Below are 20,810 nucleotides of genomic sequence, written 5' to 3' on the forward strand. Positions count from 1 at the left end.
CAGAATAGTGAGTGCAGCTCTGGAGTATAATACAGGAGGTAACTCAGGATCAGTAATGTAATGTATGTACACAGTGACTGCACCAGCAGAATAGTGAGTGCAGCTCTGGAGTATAATACAGGATGTAACTCAGGATCAGTAATGTATGTACACAGTGACTGCACCAGCAGAATAGTGAGTGCAGCTCTGGAGTATAATACAGGAGGTAACTCAGGAACAGTAATGTATGTACACAGTGACTGCACCAGCAGTATAGTGAGTGCAGCTCTGGAGTATAATACAGGAGGTAACTCAGGAACAGTAATGTAATGTATGTACACAGTGATTGCACCAGCAGAATAGTGAGTACAGCTCTGGTGTATAATACAGGAGGTAACTCAGGATCAGTAATGTAATGTATGTACACAGTGACTGCACCAGCAGAATAGTGAGTGCAGCTCTGGAGGATAATACAGGAGGTAACTCAGGATCAGTAATGTATGTACACAGTGACTGCACCAGCAGAATAGTGAGTGCAGCTCTGGAGTATAATACAAGAGGTAACTCAGGATCAGTAATGTATGTACACAGTGACTGCACCAGCAGAATAGTGAGTGCAGCTCTGGAGTATAATACAAGAGGTAACTCAGGATCAGTAATGTATGTACACAGGGACTGCACCAGCAGAATAGTGAGTGCAGCTCTGGAGTATAATACAGGAGGTAACACAGGATCAGTAATGTAATGTATGTACACAGTGACAGCACCAGCAGAATAGTGAGTGCAGCTCTGGAGTATAATACAGGAGGTAACTCAGGATCAGTAATGTAATGTATGTACACAGTGACTGCAGCAGCAGAACAGTGAGTGCAGCTCTGGAGCATAATACAGGAGGTAACTCAGGATCAGTAATGTAATGTATGTACACAGTGACTGCTCCAGTAGAATAGTGAGTGCAGCTCTGGAGTATAATACTACATATAGCTCAGGATCAGCACAGATGAGTAATGTATGTACACAGTGACTGCACCAGCAGAATAGTGAGTGCAGCTCTGGAGTATAATACATTATATAGCTCAGGATCAGCACAGATGAGTAATGTCTGGTGGCTATTATTGCCATCACACTGTGCTGCAGACACTTGCGGTGACTTTACCACATCCTGTATGACTTGTTATACGAGTTTAGTAGTAACATGGCTGATATGAGCAGTTATATTCGGCAGGTTTTGTAACTTATAAAGTTGGTTTCTAGTCACTGAAGCAGTGATGGCGGAGCGAGGCTCCGGGCACACACTGCGGTCACACAGGACGCGGGACTGGAGCGGGACTGGAGCGGGGCTGGAGCGGGACTGGCGCGGGACTGGAGCGTAGAAGATCCGAGCTGCACGGAGACAACACGACAAAACCCAACCGTAGCCACGCCCACCAACAACACCAACAAATCATCTCACAGGACGTCACCTCACCCTCAACCACGCCCACACCGGGATTACCGGCCGCCATCTTTGTTCAGGGAATAATGGTGTCTATTCCAGTAACCTTGAGAAAAACAAATACGCCACAGATTGCTTCTTCTCATCGCGGCAAAACTGTGGAGCAAATTAAAATGCGCCAGTGAGGCGAAAATTAAACTCGAAGCTGAATTATACAAAATGCCCATAAATGTAGCGCTTTTTACTACAAATACATTGCTGGGGTCGAGTTTTGTCGTTCTCCGTCCCTCTGCGCAGTTATTTTCTAGAATATTCTCTCATGTTGTATTTCAGGAGGAGTTCGGACCGAATTCCCTTATCAAAGATGGCGGTCGTTTCTTTGCCCTCGGCATGACGTCAACACGTTTAACGTCAGCTCCTCGCCGAGGCTCCGCCCCGCTGTTGATTTTTCTTGACGTAGGTGGTGCTGGGGAGGCGGAAGGAAAGATGGCTGCGGCTGTGGTGTGGGTGAGGGAGGCGGTGAGCGGCCGGGTGTCGGTGTGTGAGGCGCCGGCAGGAGCTGTGGTGCGGGACCTGCTGGCCGGTACTGACTCGGTGAGTGACCGGCCGACATTCTGTACAGCTTATCGTGCACTTCCCTGAGCGGCCACCAGGTGGCGCAATTATATAGAGTATTTTTATTTTTTGTATTTTTTTTCTTTATTTTAAAATGATTTCTTTTTAGCTTTAAAAATTTGTTTTTATATATATATATATATTTAAACTTTTAAAACTAAAAATTAATTTTAAAAAATAATTTATATATTTTTAAATGTTTATTAAACAAATGTATTTTTTTAAATAAAGTAATTGATATTTAAAATTATTTTTAGCTGTAAAAATATATTTTATTTTAATTATAATTAAATTCTAATAAATATTATATTTATAATTTAATTATAATTAAAATAAAAAATATATTTACAGCTAAAAAAATAATTTTAAATATCAATTTATTTAAAAAAATATATTTGTTTAATAAACTTTTTAAAAATATATAAATGATTTTTTAAAATTAATTTTTAGTTTTAAAATCTTTTGAAAATCATTTTACAATAATAAAAAATATATATAATTTTTTTTCTTTGTCGCTCCATTGGGAGACCCAGACAATTGGGTGTATAGGCTATGCCTCCGGAGGCCGCACAAAGTATTACACTAAAAGTGTAAAGCCCCTCCCCTTCTGCCTATTACACCCCCCGTGCTTCCACGGGCTCCTCAGTTTTTATGCTTTGTGCGAAGGAGGCAGACATGCACGCATAGCTCCACAGCTTAGTCAGCAGCAGCTGCTGAAGATGTCGGATGGAAGAAAAGTGGGCCCATATAGGGCCCCCAGCATGCTCCCTTCTCACCCCACTCTTGTCGGCGGTGTTGTTAAGGTTGAGGTATCCATTGCGGGTACGGAGGCTGGAGCCCACATGCTGCTTTCCTTCCCCATCCCTCAATTAGGGCTCTGGGTGAAGTGGGATCTCATCTGTGTCCAGGCACAGGAGACCGTGCTCCATCCACAGCTCCTGAGGACCCTGCTGGATAGGAGCCGGGTATCGTTCAGGGACATGGCCCTGCTACTTTGAGGTACTCTGTGTCCCCGTGGGGACCGCGCACAGCAACACTCCAGCATTGCTGGGTGTGCTAGTGCACCGGGGACAGCAGCGCTGACTGCGTTTCTGCCATTACACACTGCAGCGTCGCTGAGTGTGTTAGTGTATGGGGACTGCCGCGCTGACCGCCGCTGCCATTGTTATCACTGCGGCGCGGCTGGGACTGTTAGTGCGCCGGGGACTTCCGCGCCGACCGCGCTTATACGGCGGCCGCGCTGATAACTCGAGTCCCCGGCTTTTGCGGCCTAGTCTCGTTTTCTTCCCGCCCCCAGCCCTGCCAATCAGGGGAAGGGCGGGACGCTGTACAGGACGGCAGCACTGAGGGCTGGAGCATGCTTTGCATACTCCACCCCCCTCACTCTGCACAGTGGGGCACCAGTTCCCGCACTTTCTGGGTCACGCCCACGGCTCCCTCCTCTCCTCAGGACGCCGGCAGCCATTCCTGTCAGCTCCCCTGACGCTGCAGAGGGGAGACAAGCTCTGGGGGACCCAGGCAGGGACTCTGGTGGCCTCACAACCGCTTTAAGCGGGCGGTAAGCAGCACCTGTGGTGCTGGCCCCACTAGTGCTGAAGTGTAATTATAGATTATATGATTATAGGCTATACTTTACACTGTAGGGTGCACGGTGGATTTCTGGCTATATACCCTATTGTGTTGCTCAGAGGAGACAACAGCATGTCACCCACAAGAGGCAGGGGTGCCAAAACACAGGCTTACTATGCTGCCTGTGCAGCATGTATGACCTCGCTACCGGCAGGTTCCACTGACCCTCATTATGTGCACTGCTCGGCCCCTGTGGCACTTTCTCAGCCGGAGCCTCTGCTAGGGGTGGCCCAGGGGGAACCACCAGCTACCACTGTCCAGGTGACAGGGACGGAGTTTGCAGTTTTTACTTACAGACTTTCTGAAACTATGGCTAAGATTCTAGAAGCTTTGCAGTTCAGACCGGTATCTCAGACCATGGGCACTGTGGAATCATTGCCCCCTGGTCCCCCTCAGTTGGAACAACAATGTTCCCCCGGGGTGTCTCATAGATCCCAGGGTGAGGTCTCTGACACGGACCGCAGCCCCAGACCGCCTAAGCGAGCTCGCTGGGAAATCCCCTCGACCTCATCACATTGTTCAGGGTCTCAGAAGGGGGACTCTCTGTATGATGAAGCGGAGGTAGCTGATCAGGATTCGGATCCTGAGGCCGCTCTCAACCTTGATACTCCTGATGGGGACGCCATAGTGAATGATCTTATTGCGTCCATCAATGAAATGTTGGATATTTCTCCCTCAGCTCCTCCAGTGGAGGAGTCAGCTTCTCAGCAGGAGAAATTCCGTTTCAGGTTCCCCAAGCGTACAACGAGTATGTTTCTGGATCACTCCGACTTCAGAGAGACAGTCCGGAAACACCGAGTTTGTCCAGATAAGCGTTTTTCCCAAGCGCCTTAAGGATACACGTTATCCCTTCCCCCCGGACGTGGTCAAGGGCGGGACTCAGTGTCCCAAGGTGGATCCTCCAATCTCCAGACTGGCGGCTAGATCCATAGTTGCTGTTGAAGATGGGGCTTCACTCAAGGATGCCACTGACAGGCAGATGGAGCTCTGGTTGAAATCCATCTATCAAGCTATCGGCGCGTCTTTTGCTCCAGCATTCGCAGCCGTATGGGCACTCCAAGCTATTGCAGCGGGTCAAGCGCAAATTGACGCACTCACACGTACGTCTGCGCCGCAAGTGGCGTCCATAACTTCTCAAACGTCGGCATTTGCGTCCTACGCTATTAATGCTGTCCTGGACTCTGCGAGCCTACGGCGGTTGCAGCCGACAATTCGGTGGTAATACGCAGAGCCTTGTGGCTACGGGAATGGAAGGCAGATTCGGCTTCCAAAAAAACTGCTTAACCGGTTTGCCATTTTCTGGCGACCGTTTGTTTGGTGAGAGGCTGGATGAAATCATCAAACAATCCATGGGAAAGGAAACATCCTTACCCCAAGCCAAACCAAAACTACCCCAACAGAGGAGGGGACAGTCGAGGTTTCGGTCCTTTCGGGGTGCGGGCAGGTCCCAATTCTCCTCGTACAAAAGGCCTCAGAAGGATCAGAGGAACTCCGATCCATGGCGGTCTAAGTCAGAGACATTCTGTCTCACGGTTACAGGATAGAGTTCGGCTCTCGTCCTCCGACTCGATTTTTCAGAACATCTCCGCCTCCCGAGCGAGCCGATGCTCTTCTGCAGGCGCTGGGCACTCTGAAGACAGAAGGAGTGGTGGTCCCTGTTCCTGTTCAGCAACAGGGTCACGGTTTTTACTCCAACCTGTTTGTGGTTCCAAAGAAGGACGGGTCTTTCCGTCCTGTCCTGGACCTAAAACTGCTCAACAAACACGTAAAGACCAGGTGGTTCCGGATGGAATCCCTCCGCTCCGTCATCGCCTCAATGTCCCAAGGAGATTTCCTTGCATTGATCGATATCAAAGATGCTTATCTCCACGTACCGATTGCTCCAGAGCATCAGCGCTTCCTGCGCTTCGCCATAGGAGACGAACACCGGCAGTTTGTGGCACTGCCGTTCGGCCTGGCGACAGCCCCACGGGTTTTCACCAAGGCCATGGCTGCAGTAGTTGCGGTCCTCCACTCTCAGGGTCACTCGGTGATCCCTTACTTAGACGATCTGCTGGTCAAGGCTCCCTCTCAAGAGGCATGCCAGCACAGCCTCACCGCGACTCTGGAGACTCTCCAGAGTTTCGGGTGGATCATCAATTTTCCAAAGTCAAATCTGACACCGGTCCAATCGCTGGCATATCTTGGCATGGAGTTTTTCATACCCTCTCAGCGATAGTGAAGCTTCCGCTGAACAAGCAGCGCTCACTGCAGACGGGGGTGCAATCTCTCCTTCAAGGTCAATCACACCCCTTGAGGCGCCTCATGCACTTCCTGGGGAAGATGGTGGCAGCAATGGAGGCAGTCCCGTTCGCGCAGTTTCACCTGCGTCCTCTTCAATGGGACATCCTACGCAAATGGGACAGGAAGCCGACATCCCTCGACAGGAACGTCTCCCTCTCTCAGGCAACCAAAGCTTCCCTTCGGTGGTGGCTTCATCCCACTTCATTATCGAAGGGGAAATCCTTCCTACCCCCATCCTGGGCGGTGGTCACGACGGACGCGAGTCTGTCAGGGTGGGGAGCAGTTTTTTCTCCACCACAGGGCTCAGGGTACGTGGACTCGGCAAGAGTTCTCACTTCAGATCAATGTTCTGGAGATCAGGGCAGTGTATCTAGCCCTAAAAGCATTCCAGCAGTGGCTGGAAGGCAAGCAGATCCGAATTCAGTCGGACAACGCCACAGCGGTGGCTTACATCAACCACCAATGAGGAACACGCAGTCGGCAAGCCTTCCAGGAGGTCCGGTGGATTTTGATGTGGGTGGAAGCCACGGCCTCCACCATCTCCGCAGTTCACATCCCGGGCGTGGAAAACTGGGAAGCAGATTTTCTCAGTCGCCAGGGCATGGACGCAGGGGAATGGTCCCTTTACCCGGACGTGTTTCAGGAGATCTGTTGCCGCTGGGGGATGCCGGACGTCGACCTAATGGCGTCCCGGCACAACAACAAGGTCACGGCATTCATGGCACGTTCTCACGATCACAGAGCTCTGGCGGCAGACGCCTTAGTTCAGGATTGGTCGCAGTTTCAACTCCCTTATGTGTTTCCTCCGCGGGCACTGTTGCCCAGAGTGTTACGCAAGATCAGGACCGACTGCCGCCGCGCCATCCTCGTCGCTCCAGACTGGCCGAGGAGGTCGTGGTACCCGGATCGGTGGCATCTCGCGGTCGGCCAACCGTGGGCACTACCAGACCGACCAGACTTGCTGTCTCAAGGGCCGTTTTTCCATCTGAATTCTGCGGCCCTCAACCTGACTGTGTGGCCATTGAGTCCTGGATCTTAGCGTCTTCAGGATTATCTCAAGAGGTCATTGCCACTATGAGACAGGCTAGGAAACCAACGTCCGCCAAGATCTACCACAGGACGTGGAAGATATTCCTGTCGTGGTGCTCTGCTCAGGGTCTTTCTCCCTGGCCATTTGCCTTGCCCACTTTTCTGTCCTTTCTTCAGTCCGGATTGGAAAAGGGTTTGTCGCTAGGCTCCCTTAAGGGACAAGTCTCTGCGCTCTCTGTGTTTTTTTTTTTCAGAAGCGCTTGGCCAGACTTCCACAGGTACGCACGTTCCTGCAGGGGGTTTGTCACATAGTCCCTCCTTACAAACGTCCGTTGGAACCCTGGGATCTGAACAGGGTGCTGATGGTTCTTCAGAAACCACCGTTCGAGCCAATGAGGGATATTTCTCTCGCACGCCTTTCGCAGAAAGTGGTTTTCCTAGTAGCAGTCACTTCACTTCGGAGAGTGTCTGAGCTAGCAGCATTGTCATGCAAAGCCCCTTTCCTGGTGTTTCACCAGGACAAGGTGGTTCTGCGCCCGGTTCCGGAATTTTTACCTAAGGTGGTATCCCCTTTTCATCTCAATCAGGATATCTCCTTACCCTCTTTTTGCCTTCATCCAATTCACCAATGTGAAAAGGATTTGCACTTGTTAGATCTGGTGAGAGCACTCAGACTCTACATTTCTCGTACGGCGCCCCTGCGCCGCTCGGATGCACTCTTTGTCCTTGTCGCTGGCCAGCGTAAAGGGTCACAGGCTTCCAAATCAACCCTGGCTCGGTGGATCAAGGAACCAATTCTCGAAGCTTACCGTTCTGCTGGGCTTCCGGTTCCCTCAGGGCTGAAGGCCCATTCTACCAGAGCCGTGGGTGCGTCCTGGGCTTTGAGGCACCAGGCTACGGCTCAACAGGTGTGTCAGGTGGCTACCTGGTCGAGCCTGCACACTTTCACGAAACACTATCAGGTGCATACCTATGCTTCGGCGGATGCCAGCCTAGGTAGGCAAGTCCTTCAGGCGGCGGTTGCCCACCTGTAGGACGGAGCCGTTACGGCTCTATTATGAGGTATTATTTACCCACCCAGGGACTGCTTTTAGACGTCCCAATTGTCTGGGTCTCCCAATGGAGCGACAAAGAAGGGAATTTTGTTTACTTACCGTAAATTCCTTTTCTTCTAGCTCCAATTGGGAGACCCAGCACCCGCCCCTGTTTTTTTGTGTACACATGTTGTTCATGTTGAATGGTTTCAGTTCTCCGATATTCCTTCGGATTGAATTTACTTTAAACCAGTTTATAATTTTTTTCCTCCTTCTTGCTTTTGCACCAAAACTGAGGAGCCCGTGATGCACGGGGGGTGTATAGGCAGAAGGGGAGGGGCTTAACACTTTTGGTGTAATACTTTGTGCGGCCTCCGGAGGCATAGCCTATACACCCAATTGTCTGGGTCTCCCAATTAGAGCTAGAAGAAAAGGAATTTACGGTAAGTAAACAAAATTTCTTTGTCGCTCCATTGGGAGACCCAGACAATTGGGTGTATAGCTATTGCCTCTGGAGGCCACACAAAGTATTACACTTAAAAGTGTAAGGCCCCTCCCCTTCTGGCTATACACCCCCAGTGGGATCACTGGCTCACCAGTTTTGTGCTTTGTGCGAAGGAGGCAACACATCCACGCATAGCTCCACTTTTTAGTCAGCAGCAGCTGCTGACTATGTCGGATGGAAGAAAAGAGGACACATATAGTGTCCCCAGCATGCTCCCTTCTCACCCCACTGTATGTCGGAGGTGTTTGTAAGGTTGAGGTACCCATTGCGGGTACGGCGGCAGGAGCCCACATGCTGATTCCTTCCCCATCCCTTTTTACAGGGCTCTGGGTGAAGTGGGATTTACCGGTCTCCAGGCACTGAGACCGTGCTCCATCTACAGCCCCTGGAGAAGATGCTGGATGGAGCGGAGTACATCAGGGACATGGCCCTGCTTCCTCAAGGTACTCTGTGTCCCCGTGCATTTGGCGCTCACACCGCAGCATGCTGGGTGTTGTAGTGCGCCGGGGGACATCAGCGCTGCGGCGCCTGTGCCATGGCCTCATTCAGCTTTGCTGAAGCAGGCTCACTTATGGGAATTGGTCGCGCCGGCCGCTGGGACTGCGGCGCGGCTGGCACTTGTAGTGCGCCGGGGACTTCAGCGCGGCCTGCGCTTTTACGGCGGCCGCGCTGATAACTAGAGTCCCCGGCTTTTGCGGCCTGCTTCCGTTCGTTCCCGCCCCCAGACCTGCCAGTCAGGAGAGGGGCGGGACGCTGGCCACTTCCAGGAATCGGTCGCGCTGGCAGCGGCGCGGCTGGCACTTGTGGTGCGCCGGGGACTTCAGCGCGGCCCGCGCTTTTACGGCGGCCGCGCTGATAACTAGAGTCCCCGGCTTTTGCGGCCTGCTTCCGTTCGTTCCCGCCCCCAGACCTGCCAGTCAGGAGAGGGGCGGGACGCTGGCCACTTCTATGAATCGGTCGCGCCGGCCGCTGGAACTGCGGCGCGGCTGGCACTTGTGGTGCGCCGGGGACTTCAGCGCGGCCCGCGCTTTTACGGCGGCCGCGCTGTTAACTCGAGTCCCCGGCTTCTGGGCCTAGTCTCCCTTCGTTACCGCCCACAGCCCTGACAGTCAGGGTAGGGGCGTGACGCTGCATAGAGCAGAGCTGAGAGCTGGAGTATGTTTTGCATACTCCACCCCTCTCACTGTGTGCACTGTGAATCCGGATTCCCGCACTTTCTCAGGCACGCCCACGGCTTCCTTCTCTACAAGGACACCGGCAGCCATTAGTGTCAGTTTCTGTACGATACAGAGACAAGTGTGGAAGACCCTGGCATTCTGATAGTCACACAATCGCTGTAACAGGCGTTAAGCAGCACCTGTGGTGCTAACCCCACTAGTGCAGAAGTGCACTTATAGATATGCTTGTACTATATACATTGCACTGTTTGGTCGCACGTTGTATATACCCTCCTGGATTATGCGGAGGAGTTATCAGCATATTCTCTGTGTAAAACAAAGGTGCAGAACCACATGTTTTTCTATACAGCTGGTACAGCATGTACGGCTATACGGCCGGCAGGTACATAGACTCCCATTGTATGCACTAATGGCCAGGGGATGAGGACGGTGTCTGCAGTATTTACTGACAGTTTTTCTGAGACTATGGCTATGATACTAGAAGCCTAGCAGTCCGGACATGTCTCTCACAATATGGGCACTGTTGAATCATTGATCCATGGCCCCCCTCAGTGTGAACAACTAACAGCTCCGGGAATGTCACACGCATCCCAGAGTCACGGCTCTGCACGGACGTCAGTCCCAGACAGCCTAAGTGGGCTCGCTATGAGCGGCCTCGGTTTCATCAGGGTCCTAACAGAAGGACTCGCTGTGTAATGAGGCGGAAGTAGCGGCTCAGGATTCTGATCCTGAGACCGCTCTCAATCTGGATACACCTGATTGTGACGCCATAGTAAATAATCTTATAGCGTCCATCTATAGAATGTGGGTTATTTCTCACCCAGCTCCTCCAGTGGAGGAGTCAGCTTCACGTATTTTTCTGGACCACTCTGCCTTCAGAGAGGCAGTCCAGGAACACCACGCTTATCCAGATATGCGCTTCTCCAAACGGCTTAGGATACACGTTATCCCTGTCCCCTGACTTGGTCAAGGACTGGACCCAATGTCCCGAGCGGCATCCTCCAATCTCCAGGCTTGTAGCTAGATCCATAGTTGCAGTGGGAGATGGAACTGCAAACTCAAAGATGCCACTGACAGACAGATGGATCTCTGGTCGAAAGCCATCTATGAGGCTGTCGGCGCACCGTTGGCTCCGGCATTCTCTCCCTTGGGGCACTCCAAGCTATTTCAGCTTGTCTTACACAGATTGACACGGTTACACGTACATCTGTGCCGCAGGTGGCATCCTTAACCTCTCAAATGTCTGCATTTGTTTCTTACGCGATTCAGGTTGTCCTGGACTCTGCGAACCGTGCGGCGGTAGCCTCCGCTACTCCGTGTTTTTAAGCAGAGCCTGGTCTGCTCGTTAAGTGAATGGAAGGCAGATTCTGCTTCCAAAAAAGGTTGCCTAACCAGTTGCCTTTTTCTGCTGACCGACTGTTTGGTGAGCGTTGGATGTAACCATCAAACAGTCCAGGGGTAAGGATTCATCCTTTCCTCAGCCCGGACACAACAAACCCCAACAGAGCAAGAGGCAGTCGGGGTTTTCGGCCTTTTCGAGGCTCGGGCAGGTCCCATTTTTCCTCGTCCAATGTGGACTCAAAAGGATCAGAGGAGCTAAGATTCTTAGCGGGCTCAGTCTCGCCCAAAAAAGCGACAGTCTGAAAACCCGCTTCCAAGGCGGCTTCCTCATGACTTGCGGCCTCGGTCGGTAGCAGGCTCTCCCGCCTTGGCGATATTTAGCTGCCATAGGTCAATGACCATTGAGTGTGAGACATTCTGTCTCACGGGTACAGGATAGAGCTCACTTCTCGTCCTCCAACTCGATTCTTCAGAATTTCTCCACCTCCCGGCCGGGCCGCTGCTCTTATGCAAACAGGGTGCACTCTATAGGCAGAAAGAGTGATGACCCCCGTTCCTCTTCAGGAACAAGGTCACGGTTTTTACCCCAAATTCTTTGCGGTACCTATAACAACGGGCCGTTCCGTCCCGTTCTGGATCTAAAAATGCTCAGCAAGCTCGTGGACACCAGGCGGTTCCGGATGGAATCCCTCCGCCATGTCATCGCCTCAAGGTCCCAAGGATATTTCCTAGCATCATTAGGCATCAAGGATGCTTATCCACACGTGCCGATTGATCCAGAGCACTAGCGTTTCTACGCTTCGTTATAGGAGACGAACACCCTCTGTTCGTAGCTCTACCTTCCGGCTAGCGACAGTCCCACTGGTCTTCGCCAAGGTCAGGGCAGCAGTAGTCACAGTCCTGCACTCTCAGGGTCACTCTGTGGTCCCGTATTTAGACGATCTACTTGTCAAGGCACTCTCTTAGGAAACATGCCAACACTGCCCGAACGTTGCGCTGGAGACTCTCTAGAGTTTTGGGTGGATCATCAACTTTTTAAAGTCAGATCCGACCCCGACCCTATCGATAACATATCTAGGCATAGAGTTTCTTACTCTCTCAGCGATAGTGAAGCTGCCGCTAGACAAACAGCATTCACTACGGGCTGCAAGCTCTTCTTTAAGAACCAGTCGCACACATTGAGACGCCTCATGCACTTCCTACGTAAGATGGTAGCAATGGAGGCAGTTCCTTTCGCGCAGTTTTACTGCGTCCACTACAATGGGACATTCTCCGCCAATGGGACGAGGAGTCGACGTCCCTCAACAGAGTCGTCGTTCTTTCTCAGGCGGCCAAGGAATCTCTACGGTGGTGGCTTCTTCTCACCTCTTGGTCAAAAAGAAGGTCCTTCCTATCCCCGTCCTGGGCGATAGTTACGACAGACGCGAGTCTATCAGGGTGGGGAGCAGTTTTTCTCCACTACAGCGCTCAGGGTACGTGGACTCAGCAAGAGTCCACTCTTCAGATCAATGTTCTTGAACACAGAGCAGTGTATCTTGCCCTACAATCCTTCCAACAGCGGCTGGAAAGCAAGCATATCCGACTTCAGTCGGACAGCTCCACAGCGGTGGCATACATCAACCACCAAGGAAGAACGCGCAACCGGCAAGCCTTCCAGGAAGTCCGGCAGGTTCTGATGTGGGTGGAAGACACGGCATCCACCATATCCACAATTCACATCCCAAGTGTGGAAACTAGGAAGCTGACTTCCTAAGTCGCTGAGGTGTGGCCGAAAGAGTATGGTCTCCTCACCCGGACGGGTTTCAGGAGATCTGGCGCCGCTGACAGAGGCCGGACGTCGATCTAATGGCGTCACGGCACAACAACAATGTGCCAGCTTCATGGCACGGTTTCACAATCATCGAGCTCTGGCGGCAAACGCCTTAGTTCAGCATTGGTCGCAGTTCCAGCTACCTTAGGTGCCACCTCTGGCATTGTTGCCCAGAGTACTGCGCTAGATCAAGCAGACTGGCTGTCTCAAGGGCCATTCTTCCATTTGAATTCTACGGCCCTCAACCGGATGGTGTGGCATTGAGTCCTGGAACCTAGTGTCGTCAGGATTACCTCAGGACGTGGTTGCCACCATGAGACAGGCTAGCATACCAACGTCCGCCAAGATTGACCACAGGACGTGGAAGATGTTCTTATCTCGGTGCTCGGCGCAGGGTGTTTCTCCCTGGCCGGTTGCATCGTCTATGTTTCCTTCCTTCCTGCAATCTAGGTAGGAAAATGGGTTGTCGCTCAGTTCCCTTTAGGGACAAGTCTCAGCGCTATCTGTATTTTTTCAGAAACGACGACTTCCTCAGGTACGCACGTTCCTACGGGGAGTTTGTCTTCTCAGCACTCCGTACAAGCGGCCGTTAGAGCCCTGAGATCTGAACAAAGTTCTAATTGCTCTCCAGATGCCGCCTTTCGAGCCTTTGAAGGATGTCTCCCTTCCCGTTTTTCACGGGAAGTGGCCTTCTAGTAACGGTCTCGTCTCTTAGGAGAGTTTCCGAGCTAGCAACGCTCTCATACAAACTCCCTTCCTGGTCCTTCACCAGGACAGGGTAGTTCTGCGTCCGGTTCCGGAATTTCTCCCTAAGGTGGTATCCCATTTTCATATCAATCAGGATATCACCTCACCTTCTTTGTGTCCTCGTCCAGTCCATCAATTTCAGAAAGATTTGCATCTGTTGGTTCTGGTGAGAGCACTCAGGTTCTACTTCCCGCATGGCGCTCCTGCGCAACCCGGATGCACTCTTTGTCCTTGTCGCTGGTCGGCGTAAACAGTCGCAAGCTTCCAGATCCACCCTTGCTCGGGGGCTCGAGGAACCAATTCTTGAAACCTACAGTTCTACTGGGCTTCTGGTTCTCTCAAGGCCGAAGGCCCATTCTACCAGAGCCGTGGGTGCATCCTGGGCATTACGGCACCAGGCTACGGCTCAGCAGGTGTGTCAGGCACCCACCTGGTCGAGTCTACTTACTTTTACCAAGCATTATCAGATGCATACCTACGCTTCGGCAGACGCCAGCCTAGGTAGATAAGTCATTCAGGCGGCGGTTGGCCACCTGTAGGAGAGGGCCGTTTGACGGCCCTATCATGAGGTATTCTTTTACCCACCCAGGGATTGCTTTTGGACATCCCAATTGTCTGGGTCTCCCAATGGAGCGACAAAGAAGAAGGGAATTTTGTTTACTTACCGTAAATTCCTTTTCTTCTAGCTCCAATTGGGAGACCCAGCACCCGCCCTGTTTTCTCGGGGTTTTTCTGTTTTTTCGGGTACACATGTTGTTCATGTGGTATGGTTCAGTTCTCCGATGTTTCCTCGGATTGAATTGGTCTTTAAACCAGTTATTGGCTTTCCTCCTTCTTGCTTTGGCACTAAAACTGGTGAGCCAGTGATCCCACTGGGGGTGTATAGCCAGAAGGGGAGGGGCCTTACACTTTTAAGTGTAATACTTTGTGTGGCCTCCAGAGGCAATAGCTATACACCCAATTGTCTGGGTCTCCCAATTGGAGCTAGAAGAAAAGGAATTTACGGTAAGTAAACAAAATTCCCTTCTCCCTTCTTTTTTTTTTTTTTGCATTACAATTGTCTAGAATAGCAGCGTTCCCCCTATATGACCGCATATCTGACTTCCATGTATCTCTGATCAGTCTGTGATCTCTGTTTGCAGCTGGGACCGCTGAGCGATTTTTACGTGAAGTGCAATGGACGCGGTGTCGGTGCGGAGGAGGCGCTGCGGAGCGGGCTCATGTACAGTATTGAACCGCGGCTATGTGGCGGCAAAGGGGGTGAGTCCAGTATATATTCAGGTTCCTTTTAATCCAGCGTCTGATTATCCAGCACTGAACTTGTCTGGCTTCTTTAGACATTGGATTAAAGAAATTTTTCTGTATTGTTTGTTTGTCTTGGATTAACTTCTTACCTGAAGATTAAGTGTTAAAGTCGAATTTGTCACTCTCCATAAATATGTATTTTGTTATTCAGTATAAATCCCGCTGTTCCCCTAAATCCGGAAATGTTTTTCTTTTGTTCCTGCGCCCCTCTATTCCGGAGATACAGCCCCTTTTTCTCTGTATGTAAATCTAGTCTGTTTCTCTGCCTAGTGGGTGTGGTTAGGGTTTGTTCTGACCACACCCACTTGGCTAATAAGACTAATTTTATATACATGGAAGAAAGGCTCATATCTCAGGAATGGAGAGGTGCAGGAACATAAGAAAAACATCGCCGGATTCAGGAGAACATCGATAATTATGTCAAAATATAATGTAAGTGACCGGTCCTGTATAAAGAGTTTTTTTCAGACTAAGACCAAGACCATCAGTGTTTGCAGTAGAAAAATTGTTGTGTTGGCAGGAAAAAAACACACCATGAAATATCATGCATTTTTCCGCTCCTTCACATTTAAATTTGCAAGGAACCAATAATATCGTGTGCGTGAGAGTAAAGGAACCGCATTAACTTTGCTGGAACCGGAAAATCCATCAGGTTTTGTGATAAATCTGAACAGAAAAAAGCGACAACTGCGATGTGTGCACAGTCCCTGATACAAAAATGATTCCTAAGGTAGGAAATGTTGCAAAGTGAAGAAATGAGCATTACTATTGTGGTACCTGTCATTTTACAGTGACCGCTGCAACCAGTCACTGTCCTCACTGATCTCTGCAAGTCCAGCACGTGCGGGTAAGTGATTGACTGCAGCTGTCACGTGAATGACCAATTGATGTCATCACCACAGAACTGCCGCCGATCACACGAGCTGCAGGAAATCAATGGGTTAGTAATGGATTTCCAAACTGATGGACAATTTTGTTAAAGCCCCTCTAGGACTTATCGGTATGGGATTATAGGGGTCCGGCACCCCCCCAACAATAAGAAATTCTTAGTGCTGGGACCACAGGATGTGTATAATGTATAGGGCTGCAGTATCACAGCGCCGTGTAGTGGCCGTTCTGTGCTACTGCAGCTCGGCTCCTATTAAAGTGGATGGGATCCGAGCTGTTGGTCTCCGTACACTGTGTTCTTCCTGTGGAATCGGTACCAGCTGATCGATGGGGTTGAAGGCGACTGATTTATCATTTTTAAATGTGATAGTTAGATAATTAGTGGGGGTCTGAACTGGTGCCATGAATGGGAGCGATGGCCGGGGGTGCACACCGCCGATCATTGATTGTCTGCAGCGCTGCCAGAGATGGAAGAGCGCTGTACTTATTCCCTGGCACTTCATAAACAATGAGGACAACCCCTTTAAGTGTCCAGAAACACAAGTAATGCCTCAATCCTTGCACTTTTGTGTCTTCACAGGATTCGGCTCCATGCTTCGTGCGCTCGGTGCACAGATCGAGAAGACGACAAACAGGGAGGCCTGCCGTGACCTGAGCGGCCGGAGGCTCAGAGACGTCAACCACGAGAAGGCGTAAGAGAAGACTTTAAGGGTATTATGGGGGGAGTGATACCACCTTTCACCCATTGCAAAAAAAAAAAGGTCTGCTTTCTTCTCCTATTGTCTGGTATTGCGGCTGCGCTTAGTGATTCTGGCTGAGCTGCAGTACCACAGACGGCCTGCAGGCGAGCGTGGGGCAGCGCCTGGAAGAAAGCGGCCGTGGGGTTCAAACCTTTATAGAGGAGTCAGAAAATATCATTATCAGTGCTGTGCGTGGAAAAGTTACGCATCTTCACATCAGACCCTATTTATGGCCATAAAGGTCCCGGTCGTCCGTGAGTCTTGTAAGGAATAGACATGATGATCTGTCCTTGTGGACTGAAAGCTGGCGGTGGTTGCGTTATTTGTCCGCCTGACCCCTCTCACAATTGTTATCACTTATGCGCTGGTGAATGGTTTTTACTAAGTCAGGAGAGTCTGCTGCTGATGATTGTTTTTTGTTGTTTTTAGCATGGCAGAATGGATAAAGAAACAAGCCGAGCGAGAAGCCGAGAAGGAGCAGCGGCGCCTGGAGAGACTGAAACGCAAACTAGCCGAGCCGAAACATTACTTCACCGACCCAGAGTATCATCAGCAGTGCAGCGACATGTCAGAGAGGCTGGAGGACTCCGTTATTAAAGGTGGACTTGTCTCATTATATAGAGGATAATTACTGAGGCAGAAAAATGTATAGAGGACGGGAGGAGGAGGAGCGGCAGACTTGTGTGTGTATAGGGGAGGTCGGGAGAGGGAGCGGCAGACGTGTGTGTATAGGGAAGGTTGGGAGGAGGAGCGGCAGACTTGTGTGTGTATAGGGGAGATCGGGAGGGGGAGCGGCAGACGTGTGTGTATAGGGGAGATCGGGAGAGGGAGCGGCAGACGTGTGTGTATAGGGGAGATCGGGAGAGGGAGCGGCAGACGTGTGTGTATAGGGGAGGCCGGGAGGGGGAGCGGCAGACGTGTGTGTATAGGGGAGATCGGGAGGGGGAGCGGCAGACGTGTGTGTATAGGGGAGATCGGGAGGGAGAGCTGCAGACGTGTGTGTATAGGGGAAGCCGGGAAGGGGAGCGGCAGACGTGTGTTTGTGTGTATAGGGGAGGCCGGGAGAGGGAGCGGCAGACGTGTGTGTATAGGGGAGGTCGGGAGAGGGAGCGGCAGACGTGTGTGTATAGGGGAGATCGGGAGGGGGAGCGGCAGACGTGTGTGTATAGGGGAGATCGGGAGAGGGAGCGGCAGACGTGTGTGTATAGGGGAGGTTGGGAGAGGGAGCGGCAGACGTGTGTGTACAGGGGAGGTCGGGAGAGGGAGCGGCAGACTTGTGTGTACAGGGGAGGTCGGGAGAAGGAGTGGCAGACGTGTGTGTGTGTGTGTGTGTGTGTGTGTGTGTGTGTGTGTGTGTGTGTGTTCGGGAGGAACGGTGTATGATGCCAGATTATGAGTGGTGCAATCCTCTGTGTTTCCGGTGTCTGTGGGCCTCCGTCGCTCTCTTACCTTGTCTCTTTAGGCCCGTTCCTCGCTGACGTATCCCTTTTCTTGCACAGGACTGCAGGCTTCCTCCAGTTCAGCGGTTTCTGCAGATTCAAGTGACACTCGAAAACGCAAGAAAGAAACAAAGAGCAGCAAAAAGGAATCTGGGAAAAAGAAATGCTTGTGGTACGCAGGGTCTGTGGTAATAATGGGGCTCATCTGTTGTAGGTGTGCGGGGTGCACACGTCGTGCAGGATATGTGGCTGAGCCTGCACGTACCATTCTGCACCTTTACGTCGCAGCCAGTACATGCCCTGCACCGATCTTGGTCACATGCCTTCTTCTATTCTTCTGACACAAATGTGCATTGGGGCGGCTTCTTGTTGCACCGCTTTGATGTACATTTTTGTCGTGATCACCATACAGGGGTAGTCGGCGCATCTGTAAAATCAGGAACGGGGCTGAATAACTAATTCTGTTCCCGACACAACTACCGAGATTGTAGAAAACTTTGACCCTTGGCGGTTGGTTGACCTTTTATGTGCTGAAATAGAGCATCATCGCCAAAATATACAAAAGCGGAAACCTTGGTGAAATGGTGATCAGGAGGGATGGCGTTACTATGGTGGACCTCACGAAGACCTCCAGTAATGTATCGTACTAATCGGAGATGCCTCAGCATTGATGGATTACGCTGCCATGTAGACAAATTGCAAGAACATATTTAGAAAAAAAGACTTTGTAAGATATCATATCACTGCTAATATAAAGATGTGCTGCAAGTGCACTGAGATCAGTGAGGTCTATGCTGAGGGGCAGGGGGAATATAAAGATGTGCTGCAAGTGCACTGAGATCAGTGAGGTCTATGCTGAGGGGCAGGGGGAATATAAAGATGTGCTGCAAGTGCACTGAGATCAGTGAAGCCTATGCTGAGGGGCAGGGGGATACAGACTCACACTGGGCTGCTGCTTTCCACTATGTGTTTATCCCACTCTAGTGCTGGATTCACAGCTACACCGCTTAGTATTGCTGTATACTGTCCTCCATGCTTTTGCTGCTGAACATGTGCTACATAGAGACTGGAGAGCAGCAATCCCCCATGTCTGTGTGGGCTGTGTATGGGAGACATCTCCACCCACCAGCTCAGAGACAACTGAGAATTAAGGATATATAGTCTGTATACAAGCCATGTAATGAGTAGAAATAGAGCTATTCCTATTTAGTCACCTGAAACAGGTACACATTAAATGTAAAAGTATAGACAAATGTTAAAAGGATTCTGGTTCCTCTAATAATTGTGTTCTTTCACAGGACGGGATTGGAGGGTCTAGAAGCGTCTGACAGCGGGAGTGAGAGCGATTCGGAGTCCCCCTGTACGTCTGCATCATGTAGCAGCTCTGACGGTGATTCTGATGGACCCGCACAATGTCCGTCCTCTGACGCAGCTTCCGAACACAGCGCAGAATGCAGCAGAGTGGGAAGATCCGAGGCGGACCCTGAGGGGCGGGCAGTGTGCGACCCTGAGGGGCGGGCACAAGGCTCCCCCAGTATTACAGAGACTGAGACCGGTGCTGAAGACGAACAAACAAACGTCTCCATACAGGAGGCTAAGGATGTGGAGCCGCCAAGGGTCGACCCAGAACCAGAAAACTCACCTGTGACTGTCCACGCAGATCAAGAAACTCCCAATGGGGTAAGCAACAGTTATGCGTTTTTTTTTTCTATTAATCCCTTAACGACCGCCAATGACTGTGGTAGTTCAGGGGCCTTATTCCTCAACACCGCTTTTTAACGGCACTGAGGAATAAGTAAATAGCACCGCCGCACGGATGAAAATTCCACTGCGATCAGCTGTCCTATACAAACCGAAGAACACCTTTTAAATACCGCTATCAATTGCGACAGCGTTATTTAAAAGGTTAAACGTGTAGATGTGTACAGAAGCACATGACATCAGTGATCAAAGTAAAAATATTAAAAAAGGAATACGCATAAAAAGGGCACACATCACGGAAACTTGTTTCGGCACTAGAAACGCAGCTTTTGTGTTAAAACAAAAATAAAGAAACTTAGACGTAATTGGTATCGCCATAAAAATGTCACTTTGCTTATTCCGTATGGCGAATACTTTAAAAAAAAAAAAAAAGCCAAAAATTGCTTTTTTTTTTTTTTTTTTCTTTGGCGCTCCATTGGGAGACCCAGACAATTGGGGTGTATAGCTATGCCTCCGGAGGCCACACAAAGTATTACACTAAAAGTGTAAAGCCCCTCCCCTTCAGCCTATACACCCCCCGTGCTGCCACGGACTCCTCAGTTTTTATGCTTTGTGCGAAGGAGGTCAGACATCCACGCATAGCTCCACAGCTTAGTCAGCAGCAGCTGCTGACTATGTCGGATGGAAGAAAAGAGGGCCCATACTAGGGCCCCCAGCATGCTCCCTTCTCACCCCACTCTTGTCGGCGGTGTTGTTAAGGTTGAGGTATCCATTGCGGGTACGGAGGCTGGAGCCCACATGCTGTTTTCCTTCCCCATCCCCCTTAGGGCTCTGGGTGAAGTGGGATCCCATCGGTCTCCAGGCACATGAGACCGTGCTCCATCCACAGCTCCTGAGGACTCTGCTGGATAGGAGCCGAGTATCGTTCAGGGACATGGCCCTGCTACTTTGAGGTACTCTGTGTCCCCGTGGGGACCGCGCACAGCAACACTCCAGCATTGCTGGGTGTGCTAGTGCACCGGGGACCACGGCGCTGACTGCGTTTGTGCCTTTACACACTGCAGCGTCGCTGATTGTGTTAGTGTATGGGGACTGCCGCGCTGACCGCCGCTGCCATTGTTATCACTGCAGCGCGGCTGGGACTGTTAGTGC

General features: G+C 50.9%; 1 protein-coding gene across 1 annotated transcript in view; it reads left to right on the top strand.

Annotated features, from left to right (window-relative positions):
* Positions 1 to 1,850: 1,850 nt before the first annotated feature.
* SDE2 (spliceosome associated SDE2) overlaps positions 1,851 to 20,810 on the top strand; it is a 33,420-nt gene continuing 14,460 nt past the window's right edge. The window contains exons 1-6 of the mRNA XM_075339068.1: positions 1,851 to 2,008; positions 14,728 to 14,845; positions 16,359 to 16,470; positions 16,948 to 17,117; positions 18,018 to 18,129; positions 19,256 to 19,637. Coding sequence (XP_075195183.1) covers positions 1,901 to 2,008; positions 14,728 to 14,845; positions 16,359 to 16,470; positions 16,948 to 17,117; positions 18,018 to 18,129; positions 19,256 to 19,637 — 1,002 coding nt within the window. The 5' untranslated portion in view covers positions 1,851 to 1,900. The remainder of the gene's footprint in view (positions 2,009 to 14,727; positions 14,846 to 16,358; positions 16,471 to 16,947; positions 17,118 to 18,017; positions 18,130 to 19,255; positions 19,638 to 20,810) is intronic.

The sequence above is a fragment of the Anomaloglossus baeobatrachus genome, chromosome 3 (assembly GCF_048569485.1).
Source record: "Anomaloglossus baeobatrachus isolate aAnoBae1 chromosome 3, aAnoBae1.hap1, whole genome shotgun sequence".
NCBI classification, from domain to species: domain Eukaryota; kingdom Metazoa; phylum Chordata; class Amphibia; order Anura; family Aromobatidae; genus Anomaloglossus; species Anomaloglossus baeobatrachus.